Source organism: Coffea eugenioides, chromosome 7 (assembly GCF_003713205.1).
Source record: "Coffea eugenioides isolate CCC68of chromosome 7, Ceug_1.0, whole genome shotgun sequence".
Classification (NCBI taxonomy): Eukaryota; Viridiplantae; Streptophyta; class Magnoliopsida; order Gentianales; family Rubiaceae; genus Coffea; species Coffea eugenioides.
In genome coordinates this window covers 2,886,204-2,901,367 of record NC_040041.1, presented here as the reverse complement: position 1 = coordinate 2,901,367, position 15,164 = coordinate 2,886,204, and the positions used below count along the sequence as shown (strand labels likewise).

The following is a 15,164-nucleotide window of genomic DNA, read 5'->3' as shown; positions in this document are numbered from 1 at the left end:
AAAATTTGCTCATGCACAGAACATTTGGAACAACCCCTAATTTATTGCTTTTGTACGGTTTTGACCCTTCAACTATAAATTGTCACAAATAAGTCCTTAAAAAAAACTTACTTCAAGAACTTTCATCAATTTTGGTCGTTAGAGGTGATGAAATTTGGGGCAAAATCGACCAAACAAAAAATGAACCTACGAAAACAGTCCAAGAGGTCTTGTTGGCTTTACTATTTTATCAAATCAAGGCTAGAAAAAGTGGAAGGTAAAAGAATATGAAGAAACATTAAACTCCATGTTATTAGTTGACTTAATATAGTTGATTTTTAATCAAATTGTGCGTTGATTTTTCTATTTGGTTGGTTTTGCTTCTAATTCCAATACATTTAGCGTCCAAAATTAACGGAAGTTCTTAAACTAATAATTCTTTTCTTTAAAGGAATTATTTGCGATAATTTATAGTTGAGGGTCAAAACAGTGTAAAATGAATAGTTTAGGGGCCAGTCGAAAAGTTTCCTCTAAAATTAATTCTTAAACTATTGTACAGGTTCTGCGTAAGTCAATAGTATAAATTGAAGAGCATAGACAGAAGAAAACGCTTAAATGAATGGTGGCATAAGAGAAAACGATCACACAAAGACTTGTCAATTGGCTTGTACATGGTTCTCCATTATTGGCCGCCTAAAGGTGGGTCGTCTTGAGCCGCCGCATATCAATCAAGTAGAACCTGGAAAAATTGACAGCATCTTGCCAACATTACTTGAAAATTTATGAAGAATGAATTTTATTTTGAAAAATTCGTTCAACATGTTCCTTACATTTTTTAAAATAATTTTTTTTGCCCTTTAATTTTAAAAAATTTAATTTACATTTCTTATAAATTTAAATTAACAAAATTTGGTCCCAGATTTTTTAATCACTTTTTAGTGTAAAATCATTACGTAACTTACATACAGTCATTTTTATGCACAAAAAAAAAATCATATTCCATTTTTTTAATAACAAAAAAGAACATAAATTGGATCAGATCCAATCTTCTTTTATGGGATCAATGAATATGCTTTGGATAAAGTTTTATTATTTTAGAGACCAAAATGAATATGGATCGAATAAAAATGGGATCTAACTTTTTTTTTACCTCTAAAAAATAATAATGTATGAGTTACATGATGGATTTAGGGTAAAAATTGATCAAAAGCTTATGTTGAGATCAAATTTTATCCACTTAATTTTGTAAGGAGTATAAAGTTATAATTTAAAAAATGAATAACGAAAAAATTCATTTGGTAAAATATGAGGGATATTTTGAATGAATTTTTCTTTTATTTTTATATAGTAAAACTGAAACAGTGGTACGTGCTAGCGCTAGAAAGAAGCAGTTTGTTTCGTAGAGCCTGCCTCCTGTCAATCTCCCTCAGTCTAGAGGAAGAGCGAAAGACTACTGCTGTTTCCTAGGGCATTTCTCATGTGCTGCTGCATGCAGATTTTTTGTTGAATTTTGTCAGTGTCAAAGAACAATAACTATCTGAAAATTTGAACTCTTTTTTCTCTTTGTAAGACGGCTTGTTTCTAGCACGTATATGGAGTTAGTCATTGAAGGATAATTTTTTTTAAACCAAAAACAGAAGAAAATTAGTTCATTTGCTCCAATACCCATCGGACTTGCTATATCCAGAATCCTATGGTTGTGTTTTTTTTTTTTTGGGTGGAATCCCAAGGAGCCAACAAAATGTCTTACATTCAGCTCTAATGCAGCCATAGTAATGAACCCTCAATTTTGCATAAGACGAAAGAAGAAAAAAAAAAATCAGCCAAACTCATTAGAAGCACGTAGCTTCCAGTCGTTGCCTAGAAAGTGAAAAAGTTAGAATCAATCTAGACTCATAATAGTTACTCAAACTCGTTTTGGATTAGCATATTTCACATCTTTAATTAGGAGTCAAGCTAGACACGATCGTGGCAAGACCTGATTATTAGGAACATCTCTATCCTAGCCTCAACAAACGCATTTTTGACGTCTAAAGAAGTAATCACTGATCATCGTGTACACTTGGCCCGGTAAATTAATTCACCACGCAAATTATACACTTAAAATCTCGAAGCGTCTCATTTTTTCTGCCCTTTTGTTTTCTCTTATGGAGCACAAGTTAATCCTTCAAAATAGCTTGATCAGTTTTCTCTTATACTTGGTATTTATTTTGTTATCAGTTTGGCAGAAGAAGGAAGCTGTTGTGTTAGCTAGGATGGTCCCTCGATGCATAATTTTCTTGGTACGAGGTCCATCAATATATATATATATATATATATATATTTATGTGAGGGGATATATTTTGATATCCAGTTCAGATTGAAGGCACAAGCAACCATAGGACTATATATGTACACATGTCTTCCGGTTCTGGCTAGCTAGGTATCAAAGTAATAACACCACCGATAGTTGAGAAGGAGACAAGAGATGAGAAAGGCCTTAGAAGGTCGCATTCAAACTCCAGTCACCGGTGACATTTGAGGTCTCAAATATCCCAATCAAATTAAACATAGTCGATGGTTTGGGGTTTAGGCCCTTCCTTAGGGGTGGGGGTGGGTAGAGAATAGACACATACGAAATGGAAAAGGACAGTGTCAAATTTGGATTTTGGACTAGACAATTTGACCAGCCAGGCCGTTATTTAAGATCTAGGTATAGATTATGCTTTTTTTTTTTTTTTTCATCCAAGTAGCTGTTGGTATATAGTATACAGTACGACTTCTCTTTGGATCAGTAGTCTTCAGAACATGGTGGTGATGAAGTGGCATGATGGTGACGGGAGGCAAAAGGACTGGTTAGGTCCCAACTCCATCTCTTCAACTGAACTAAAAGTGATAACCGAACTATTCAATGCATGGTGATGAGTAATTGAGCGATTGAAGCTTCCCTTTCCCTTCCAGGCTCCAGCCTACGTTGTTAAGTAGTAGTACTATTAAATATAAATAAACGATGATAGATATTTATGGGCATGGGCACGAACAGGTACTGAGACCATTTTTTGTGGTTAAAGATCTTGATGGAGTTCCAGATTTATGGAGACTAAACACATGGCCAAAGTATTGTGGCTTGTTTTAAGGATGTGAATTAACCGGCCCTTTCAAGTTCAGGAGAAGGAACAGAAAATGGATGGACTTGAAGAAATTAAGCAATACGTAGTTGAAATTTTGCATGGATGGATTGGAGACGAACGATCGAGTTAAGCCATTAAAGACAGATTGAAGTAAAGAAAGTAGTAGTATTCCATTCGTAGAGGTGTTACTGAAATGGTAATCTAGATATTTCGGCGGAATTGAAGTGATTAACCAAGCCAAACATACACTTAATTGCTGCTGCTACCCACAATCCAACACGGCACACAAAATTGAATTTGATTAGGTGAGATAAATTAATTGGCGGGAGTCATCCATTAACTCCCTCATCACTTTCTAAACCTAAAGCTGCCAAATTCCAAGCTTATGTTTGACATTATTAACGGAGTATTTAACTGTATGCGCACCTAAACACCTATTGATCCTTAGCCTGGGGATCAAAGTACAGCAAAGCTTGGAATTCAACCTCTCCTTTATTCTTCACCACATGAAGACAAATGTCTCCAAAAGGTTGTAAGGAACATCTAGGCTATCTATGAATCATCATGACTTCTTTTCGAAGGAAATGGAAAACAGAAAAGAGAAAAGAAAGAAAATATGCCGAAAAAAATTTGCAGCTATTGCTATTAGTGACGGACGTCTACCAGTGAGTGAGCTTTTATTCATTGCTTACTTTTTTTTTGTTCGTGAAATTCCATTTTCTATTTTCCTTTGCTTTTAATTTTATAAAAGAAAATAGTTTATTGGAAAGTTGTTGAGTGTATTTTGATGTTTTTCGAGTAGCTTAGAGAAAAAGGAAAGTGGAACTTTCCCCAATAGTAACCTAGACTAGAATAGCACTGTAAAAAAAATTATTCGAAAAAAAAAAAAACACTTTGGATTGAGACCGTGTGAATTTGATATATACAGGATTATTTAATAAGTTTTTAAAATAACGCTCTTGCATATTTTTTATGATGGGATATATATGTAAAATAAAAAAGATGATTGAAAATATTACAAATTAATAGGAAAACGTGATCAGTTTTTATAATTAAGTCTCAATCTAAACAAACCAACCGTTGTGGAGAATCTAACCAGAAATATTGCAGAATAATTTAAACTTATTAGTATAAAATCTAGAATTAGTTAATTTGAAGAGCCCAAAAAAAAAATTTTTTTTTCCCCAGGTCTTGGAATCTTCAGCGTCCATGCAAAATAATTGCATGTTTAGCCAAGCGGCACATGCAAAATATAGATTCTTTAGTAGTGGTAGTAAAATAAAATAAATGAATTGTGGCAGTGCAATTCCAAATGATCCTGCTAAGTTGTCATTGAAAACTGCTTTAATCCCTCCAAGGGAAAAAAAAAAACTGCTTTAACCCAAGTTGATATTATTAATGCAAAATCGAATTAAATATGAGGACGAAAAAGTGGGGCCACAAAAATTGTACGGACGAGTAACGACGACGATCCCTATCATGTATAGGTCGCTTCCGCCGGGATCCAGGCCGGCGGGGTCCGTATTCGTATTAATCACCCTTGTAATAATTCTGATGACAATACGGCATCACTAAAATGACATAATTACCCTTCACTGTATCAGTCAATCACTCAAACCGTTCCTCCCTTTCCCTCAAAGCCAAAGTTCAATTAATCCCAAGCGAGATGCCCTCCTTTGTTGCAGCAAGAAAATGGTCCCCTCGAAGTCACTGATGAACCCCCTAATTATGAACTTTTGAAAGTGATTTAACCATAACTTTTCTTTGCTAACGATTTTTATTTTTTGGATGAAAGGAAGTGATGCAACCTTCCTTTGTTTGGATTATCATTTTTCGTCAATAAATTTTCACGTTTTTTATAAGCATATTTTTTGATTATCTTTTTATTTTATATATATTAAATTGTTACAATATAGTTTTTGGTTTTTTTTACAAAAACTCCAGAAAAAACAATCTAAACGGGCTGTTAAGAGAGTAGTTTTCTAGATAAAAGGGGCCATTTCATATTTGGACAAAAAATCTGAGCGACCATTAAGCGACGAAATGGCCATGAGTGTGTTGATTAGTTAATTTAATGGTTGATTTGTGACGAAAATTATTTAATAATCAAAAGTCGATGCGTGGAATACTTTAATGGTCATTAAGACATTTTACCCTTGGAGCTGTGAAAAGGGTTTGCATGTTCTTTAATAGCTAATAAAGGTCTAACTCGGTTGCCTCAAAGAGGGAAACAGCTCGAATGTCTTAGAAAAGAAACGAAAAGAAAGAATTTTTGACATTGAGGTTTAAAATTGGAAAAACTCAAATTTCTCCACCATATGTCAATTAACCGAGTACAAGAAGTTAATTCAAAGTCCCTTGTAGTAATTCCTCCAATGCATCTAGAAATTCATTGGCGTCGCAGATGGAAAAATGGCCACTATATAACTCCTTTGGAGATGCAGGCTGTTGACGTCATGTTGGTAGTGAAAAGAAAATTACTTGAACCTTTTTCTTTCTCTATGAATCTCCTTTATATGGGTCTTTTTATATTAAGCTTAGTGGATAGGTTTTGTAATTCACTGATTCTCTCTTATCATCTAGATTGGCTTCAATAATGAAAGGAGTAGCAAAAATCATGAGAGGCTATAGATAGATGGAGCTAAATCTCGAACATGATACACTTCACTTGACAAAGTAACCTAAAAACCAAAATGCCAAGCATACATGTTACTCACTCACTCGAAACTTCGGATTTGGCTTTAATTTACAACTAAAAGGACTTTTATAAGAATTGATTTATTTAGATTAGATGAACTTATCGCCCGTTCTTGTTTGGACTGTAATTTTCTGCAAAAAAAAAAAAAAAAATCACATTTTTTCTGAACACATCTCTCAATTAATCTTTTTTTTTTTAAATTTACACATATTAATACGTTGCAGTATAAAGACTTCTAAAAATAGCGATTCAATCGGACAAATTGCTGCACCTATTAGTCGTCCATATAAACTACCTACATAGGTCCGTGATAATTTTTTGTATCCCTGCAAAATAGTAGGAAAAAAAACTGTAGAATCGTAATTAAGAACCGGAGAATTGATCCTTTAAAAAGAAAATCAATAAAAATTAAATCAAAAGCAGGTGGTGCAATATCTTTTATAAGTCGATAAAAAATAATCGCCGGGGGAAGAGGGAATAAAATTCTGCTTTACATTACATTGGGCTGGGCAGGATAACCGCATGCTAGTAAGCAAGCAAATATGCATAAACAATTCCGAAATTACCAAAAAAAAAAAAAAGGATAGAGACGTAAAGCAGCGTGTTTTCCGGTACAGAGCACGAGGGGGGCAAAAGCTGGTTGTCTGACACGTGGCGCTATTGTTCACCGCCGGATTCTCAGAGAATCATCCACCACCATTGATCTTTTTGAAGCCGATGATAATGCTGGATGCAGGGAGGGAGAAAGAAAGAAAGAGGGATTTAGTAGAAGCAGCTATAGCTAATAGCTAAGCTAAGCAACCCCGCACATACAAAAAAGAAGAGAAAGTAGTGAGAGAAGAACCAAAAAAGAAAAAAAAAAAAAAAGGAAGAAAAGAAATGGTGGTAAAAAGCTAAAAAGTTCGTCAGCAGCAGCTAGCTAGTAATGAGTGAGAAGCGGTATAAGTAGTAAGTATTAGCAAAAACCCGCAAGAGAAAAAAAAGGATCGAAGAAAAGAAACCATCATCTTCATCATCAGCATCATCAAAGAGATAGATAGATAGATACATAGATAGAGATGGAGGGAAAGAGAACGAACAAAGGAATGCAAGTAACAAGAGTCCGTGGGTAAGACTTAAATTGGGAGTAGTTGCAGAGAGCGAGCAGCAGAAACAGAAGCAGAAGCAGCAGCAGCAGAACAGTGACAGAGGAGAAAGAAAGAAAGAAGAAAGAGAAAGATGGAGAGAGCGACAGACAATACCAGTTTTAGTTTGCTTTTTGGGTGCGATGACGGCGTGGCAGAGCTGTAATTCTATGGCTTTTAATGCTCCCTCTCTCACAGCACAGCCATAGAATTGAAGGAAGGAGGCTCGATGGATTGATTAATCTCTCCCCCACGCCCCTTTTTATCTCTCGATCTCGCTCTCTCTCTTTCTCTCTCTCCGCCCAAAAGTCTTCCTTTACTTTGTCTTCTGTCCAAGAAATTGAAAAGCTGCTGCAATAAAACCCCCAATAAACTCCCTTCCCCCCGTCCTCTGACCCTTCACTCCTTCCTTCACTTCTCCCTATTAGTACAACCACTTTCTGGCTTCGGTTTACTTTCATTTTGTTGCATAGAGGACGACTTGGGAGTTGCAGCAATAATTGTCAAAGAGCATTCATTTCAGAAAAACGCAAATTCATTCTCTGACCCCAAACAAAACCCCCACTTTAAACAAAATTTCAAAAATAGAAAAAGTTCAGGCGTACCCGTATCATTCTGGGGTCATTAATCACGCCACCATAGGCTTTCTGCTATGGATTGTCAGCCACGATTGAGGTCTGCGAGAGGAATAAAGGTGGCAAAATGGCTGGCTTTTTTTCGCTAGGTGGTGGTGGAAGTAGTAGAGGAGGAAGCAGCAGCAACCAAGAAAGCAGCAGTCATAACAATACCACCACCAACAACCAACAGCATCAGCCCACCGAAATCAACCCGGAGAATTGGTTCCTCTACAAAAGTGATGAATACAAGGGCTTCGAGATATGGCATCCCCAACCGCAGCACCAATACCACCAGCCGCACAATCAACCAGAACACCATCATTTTCGCCACCACAATCCGTCTCTACAAGATTTTTATCCATCAGCCGGAGGAGGATTAGACTTTGGCCCCAGCAGCAGCCATCGCGGCGGAGGAGGTGGCCTAAACATCTCCTCGGATGAGCCTTCGAGATCGGCGTTTGTAATGATGAGGAGTAGTGGTGGGGGAATTAGCTGTCAGGACTGCGGAAACCAAGCTAAGAAAGATTGTGCACACATGAGATGTAGGACTTGTTGCAAGAGCCGCGGGTTTCAGTGCTCAACCCATGTCAAAAGCACTTGGGTTCCAGCTGCCAAAAGAAGGGAAAGGCAGCAGCAACTTGCTTCTTTGCAGCAGCAAGAACAAACTCAAGAAAACCAAAACCAGCAGCAGCAACAATTGCAACTTCATCATGGTCATAGCCATAGAGGGGAGAATTCCAAAAGGCAGAAAGAGAATCGAGCTTCTTCTTCACTCGTCTGTACTCGCTTACCCTCCAATTCTTCAGGTAAAAATTAGTAGTGATGTCTTCCTACAACTACTTATACGTATGCCGCTCGATGCAAAGTTTCAAGTTGCTAAAGATTCTTGATATGGGAAATTTGTGTCAACAAAGAGAGAGAGAGAGAGAGAGAGAGAAATGTAATCTCTGGGTGTGCATAGATTTCACTGTCTTAACTGGTTCTTCTCTGGTGTTGAGTTGCATAAAAAAGGAAGAATAAAACAAGACATAACGATTGCGTGATGGATGAAGTCGACTTCTCCCACATGCTCCTCTTTCTCTTGCTTCTCCATAGGAAAAACCATCCATCATCACAGCTTTTCCTTTTCCTTTTCCTTTCCGAAACACTGCAACTACTGTTTCTTGGTCTCTCTGACAAAAGATTGACTAAGAAAACGCTATTCCTCCTCTCTCTCTCTCTCTCTCCCACCTTGTTTTTGTTGGTTACAGTGAAGGAAGGAAGGAATGCGTCCCTCCCTCCATCCCTCCCACTCCCCCTCCCCTCTAAACAAAATATTTATTTGGCGCTTGGATTCATGTGGTAACATGAAATATTTACCAGTACTGGAAAACTTATTATTACAGTTTTTGGTGATGTTTCGTGTGGCTTTAGGGTTCGAAGTGGGACATTTTCCGGCAGAAGTAAGCACTTCGGCGGTTTTTCGGTGCGTACGAGTGAGCTCCATTGATGAAAATGAGGATCAGTACGCGTATCAGACGGCTGTAAACATTGGAGGACATGTTTTCAAGGGAATTTTGTATGATCAAGGCCTCGAGAGTCAGTACATGACTACTGAGAGTTCGTCTGGTGGCGGAAGCGGCAGCACTACGGGAGTACAACAGCTTAATCTCATTACTGGTACAGCTGCCACTGCAACCTCCACCGGTACGACAACCGTCAGTGGTGGAGGAGGAGGAGGAGGAGGAGCAGCTGCGGGTTCGCCATTTCTTGACCCGTCAATGTATCCAGCTCCACTGAATTCTTACATGGCTGGTACGCAATTCTTCCCACCTCCAAGGTCCTGAAATGAAACAACAAGAGGAAAATTCCATACATTCTCTCTCTCTCTCTCACACACTCTCTCTCTAATCAACCTTCTTCTTGACTTTGTGTACTATTTCCTCGTGGTACAGTTGTAGTAGTAATATTTTTACTGTTTGTAGTAGAGAAGAACATTTGACACGCATTGCGCTTATTAAAATTACTAATTACACAAGGAAAATAGGAGAGGAGGATCGACAAAGAAGAGAAAACGAGGGGCTTTTGATGTTTTTGTTTTTTATTTCAAATTTCGATGCAAGGTTGAAGAATTGCTCTCTTTGAAATATATATATATATATATATATATCTATACCTATATCTATATATGACAGAGAGTTGATATTGCGTACATAATAATGATCATGGGCTGCTGCTTGTTTCTAGTGTATGATGCTTGTATTTGTGGGAACTTTTTTTTTTTTTCTTGGTTGAATTTCGTTAGTATTTCTGGTCAGTTTGGACTTCTAAGCTTGCTTTTTCCTCCCCGTTACGCGTGAGTCTGTTTCTTTGCTTTGAATTTTCTCGACTTAAAACGGCTTTGCTTGCTTCCTGGATTGGACAACCTGCATTCGAGACATCTTTTCTTCTTTTTCAATGTGGGAGTCCAGCCATGCAGGAATATTCACGTTTTCAAAGATACATCCATTCTCTTTTCTTTTCTCTGTCTCTGTCTCTCTCTCTCTCTCGGGGTACAAATTTTTTTTTTCCCTTTTGTTATTTTATGTCCTCCTATCACTAGATATTAATTTGGCTAAATCTGAACACAAGGATGTGACTTGCATGAAAGGAAGAGGAATCGCTTCTTTCCATCTGTTAACCTTTTGATGCACCTGAAAATGCATTCATGATATTAATGTGCAAAAATCCATAGTAGTAGTGTTGCTTAAATGATAAAATCCATAGTAGTAGTGTTACTTACTGGTGCATGCATTTTTTAGTTTTCGTGTGCTAATGAAAGCAGTAGTGTAAGATAAAAGAGTTTCTCTCTCTTGCCAACTTAATGCATGTTACTCTATGATATGTTTGACGCATCCAAGACTTCTACCCTACTAGGCCTTCTTCATTTTCATCGCAGCGGTGACTTTGATTTTTTTTTTTTTTTTTGTATTTTTATTCTTCTCAGTTGATTAAAACCTTTTTGTCACGTAGTGATTCCATGGACCTTATTTGACATTTAATGACGCATGTTATAAGGACAAATATGACACAATTTTGATAAGCCTCTATTCCTTTGCAAAGTTACTTGTATATGGAGTACTCCACTTTGATGTCTACTGTTAAAGCATATTTCTAAAACTTAAATTACCCTTTCCAAAATGGGACTCTTTTAAGGCAAATCATTTTGCCTTGTGAATTACTGTGTGTAATTGAAGAGAGAAATTCTATCCATGGAGTCTGACTCTTACCATCTATAAATAGAAAAGATAGAGATGTGTCTAATGCCTTTAGTAAGATTATTTAATTAATTATTAGGGCTATATCAAACGTTAAAGTTGGTTGGTGCAAAAACCAACTCCTCTAGGTAAGAAATTCTAATATGCTGCCAGTCCACCCAAGAGTGACTAAGATCAGTTTAAGGGATGTAGGATGTCACCAATCCCTAAACCCAAGTGGTGGTAAGAAAACTCAGAAGTTTCAATCTCTTAGGAGGACTGAGGGTGCTAAAAGACTAGACCAATTTGAACACTTTTGAGAGGTAGGGAAAGCTATCATTGACAACAACTGTGGAGGCCTTAACACACCCGACAATCTGTTTGAGTGAAATGACTTGAAGAAATTATTTAAAGCACACTCAGTTAGACTTGAGGTTCATGTGAAGATGAGAATAAAGGATCTACAACCTTGCTGCTGCCCTCTTTGGATTGATCATGGGTTCAGACACAAGTTACATGACATGTCTGGGATATTTGTAGCAATTCCATATTTCTGATCATTCTAGAACAAGATAAGCTTCTTGTGTGCCATACTCTTCTGTAGGAGATTGGAGATTGGAGATTGTACAGACCTTGGTTATTGCACACTCGAGCTGTTAGTCTTTACGCTTTGAACAGTGCTACCTCTAGACCTCTTGATTTATACCCACGTTGAGGATGTCTGGTTTGGTAACAGCATTCTCTTCATGTAGAGATCGATCCCATGATTTGACTTGCATGATGCATCATTTAGCAAACTGGAATTAGGCATTTTGGCCAAGTGGGTATTATTTTGAAGATTGTTATAGTAGTTAAACCTTTGTAATTTGCTTGGTGGCGATTTAAATTGATGACTAATGAATGATAGTGTTTCCTCTCTCTCCTCCTCTTGTTGTAATGGAGTGAAAGCAAATTCCAGTTGGTGAATATATTTTATCCTATGACAAGACTAATAGAGAAAGATCTACTAACAAGTAAATAGGACTAATTTTGCAGGCCCCAGATATATAATAGTTTAGCAAGATACTCTGAGTAGTTCACTAGAAATATATCAAATGCAGTGAACACTAGGTCACGTTACAAGCCCTATATAATAGTCTTAGAAGTGAAACTTGTAAGATATGGACGTAATTAATAACTTCTTATTGGCAGGTATGCCATGCATGGTGCAATCTGTGAACTGAACGTTAGAAACCAAAGTCTGTAAATAGCACTTGATCACAGGACCAGAAGTTGACTAGTTATTGCTCCTGAAATTGAGATAAATTATCAACTTAGCGTTGGATATTTTGCAAACCAAAGAAAATTTGACGAGCCACAAATTTGAATACTTTCACTCTTGCTCCTGGTGTCTTATTGAGCTCTACACGTAGAAGAATGTTTTGGATGGATTAAAGTTATCATGGTATGAAATACCAGTTCAGGCTTTGAAGGTGTCAAGAAGTTTGTTTTGGATGAATTAGAGTTGGTCATTCTTACATGCTGTATGCAAAGTGTCTTGTGCTCATACTCTTTGCTCTTGAGTCGGGTAACATGATACAATAATGTGGCCAGTTCAGTTATTCTCCGCTTGCATGATGCATGTGTATATATATATATATATATATATGCAGTCCGTACTAATGCATTTTGTTGATAAGAAAAAAGATTTTCTCCATCTTCGCGGGTGGTATTCTGTAGGATGCTTTTAATGGGTTTGTTTGGACAAAGAAAATTTGCAAGATTTATTTCAGATTTTATTTTGCTTGCATCATACTCACAATTCCCAATCACCTTTTTATCTCACATACATCACATCACAAAAAGTACTACAGTAACTGGATCAAATAAATCATCCAAATAAATTCTTATCCAAACAAACTCAATGTTTTTGTTGAAAGCATTTTTCTCCTTTCCCGCCTTATAAGAATCAAGATATTTATGGTGTCCTACTTTTGCAATCCAAAATATCAAGCAAATATATGATGTAATAATAGTTTTAATGGTAAAAAGGATATTTTTGCCCCAAAAAGATATAAATATCGCCGAGATTTGCATGCTAGAAGAAGCCGGGATTTAAATGTGGCACTGCCCCAGGCGCGGTGCTTGATGTTCACAGCAGCATGTATAGCATCCCACCCACGCAAGGACAATTTTTCATGGTGAAATGATCTCTAGTTTTGCTTATTCGTCAGAGACGACCTATGTCACTGCTTTAATCAAATGCTTCTCCTTATTCGGTTTTAGTTTTTGCTGCTCTGGTTTTTCTGGCCTTTCATAAAGCTTAACTGCTGCCTTTGCATTAGAGTAGTAGAGGAGTAATTATTCTCATCCCCACGCAATTATCCATGCGGGATGTGGTAATAATGTTGGAATTGCATTGAGGTCATCCTCCTATGATAAAAGCGTGTTTCCTTTTTTAACTTTTCGTTTCCTATTTGGTTCTTGAAATCGTCATTTGACATTTCTTGAAATCCCATCGTAGTCTCTCTTGTTCCCCTTGGAACAACTCTACTTGTGTTGTTATATGCATTTGGCCTAAGAGTGAAGAAATTTATTAATGTTAGTTCTGGTAGTAGCAGCAGCAGTAGAACAAAGAAGAATGGGGCAAAGCTGATGAGAGGTCGCTTGCCTGATTGAAGAAAAACTCTCAGGGCTGGGGATCCCTTGTAAGCCATTTTATTGTCAGCATTCGCTTTTCACGGAACAAGCAGCCGAAAGATGATAATCATCACCCCCCGAGCCATTTTTACCCTTTCCCAATGCTGACACTGTCCAATTCAACTTTACCAAAAATTAATGATGCGATGGGAGAGAGGGAGTCAGTCGCAAATTTTCATGCCAACAAATTTGCATTCCGCTTTTCTCGAATTCAAGATTTCCTCCTCCTCCTCCTCCTCGAGCAACAAAAAGTGGGATATCCGTACTGCTCCTGAGGGCAAGTCACGAAATGGATCTGTCCCGTAATCAGTAGTAATTAATTTTCTCGAGAAACTATACGCATCCAACAATTGAGCGAATTTCCTCTTCTTTTGGCCTTTTCAACTTCAACTCTTGCTAAACGGAGCAGCTCCAAACAATATAATGCATAGCTCGCTTTCGGGTACTGATTAATGTGCTTCAAAGAAAATAAATAAATAAAGTATGAATTAATCTTAATTTAATCTTATATATATATATATACATTATCACTACTGTTGCATACGATGCGATGCGATGCGCAACACATCATCTTTTTTATGGAATTCATCATCATGTTAACCAAAAAGTTTGTATTTGGGCCTCGGTTGGGTAACACTACGAGTTGAACGTTAATTGATGCTGGAGGAGAATTCAACAATTATTGGTTGATGCAGAATAATAATGGCAATAATATATTCATTGTTCGAGTAACTATAACGGAAGAAGGCATAATTAATTGAGTGATAGAGATGAGAGATCAAAAAGGTTGGGAGTGGCTGGACAGACGGACGGAGAGACAGGAGGGTATGGATGGCTGTGGTCAGGTCAAAGTGTATATTCTTTGCGTCAGCCACAGTGGGATTGAACTTGAAGGACCTTTCTCGATGGGGAATGAAGGCTGATATGAGAGTACAGAGCTACCCTTTGACGTTCAACCACATACATTTTGCCTCTCAGCCCTTCCTCTGCTCTGCTATGCTATTATTAAATTATTATTTGTAACCCATTCTTCATGTATTCTTGAATTGCAGCAAGCAGATAAAACAAGCGACCTTTGGTTTATTCACTTTATTAGGGTTTAGTACGAATTTCAGGGTTGCAAGTCTTTTCGCTTCAGGACTCTTTTGGTGCAAATGACATAATTGATTGTTTTGCTTTTTAATTCAAGTGTCATACATATACACAACAAGAAGACATAATAACGACCACTTGAGAAGAAAAATTACCACTCTCACTTGCGACGGACGGACGGACGGACCAGCTTCGCCATTTCAGCTTTTCAACTGGTAATATTTTGTTTGATGGTATATTTTCTTGAAATAATTCCCCCGTGGTTAGGTATGGTAAAGATTAGAGAGAAAAGGGTTTTTGCCATATGGAATTCAATATAATAATTTTCTTTAAATAAAAAAAAAAAAAAACCATTTGGTGTTTCAAGGCAATCCGTGTTGCTACATATCGACACTTGTTAGATATAGTTGAGTATTTTATTTCCCCGTGCTTGCATCCTGAACAATAATAGCTCATTTCAAATCATAAAATTCACTTAATTGTCAAATTGGTTAAACTCGAGTACACAATAATGATGGTCTTCATCTACATCATTAACCTCGCCTCGAAATCGTTCTTTTGAGATCATATATATTTTGCTAGTGTTTGAGTTGATTGAAAAAGTAGGATGCTTAGCTTGTCACTACTATCTCATTAAAGACAACTCACTG

General features: G+C 37.2%; 1 protein-coding gene across 1 annotated transcript; it reads left to right on the top strand.

Annotated features, from left to right (window-relative positions):
• Window positions 1–7,229: 7,229 nt before the first annotated feature.
• Window positions 7,230–9,577, top strand: LOC113778511 (protein SHI RELATED SEQUENCE 1-like). The gene is made up of 2 exons (XM_027323949.1): window positions 7,230–8,334; window positions 8,942–9,577. The coding sequence occupies exons 1-2, from the start codon at window positions 7,614–7,616 to the stop codon at window positions 9,352–9,354; spliced, it is 1,134 nt and encodes a 377-aa protein (XP_027179750.1). The 5' UTR covers window positions 7,230–7,613; the 3' UTR covers window positions 9,355–9,577.
• Window positions 9,578–15,164: the final 5,587 nt, after the last annotated feature.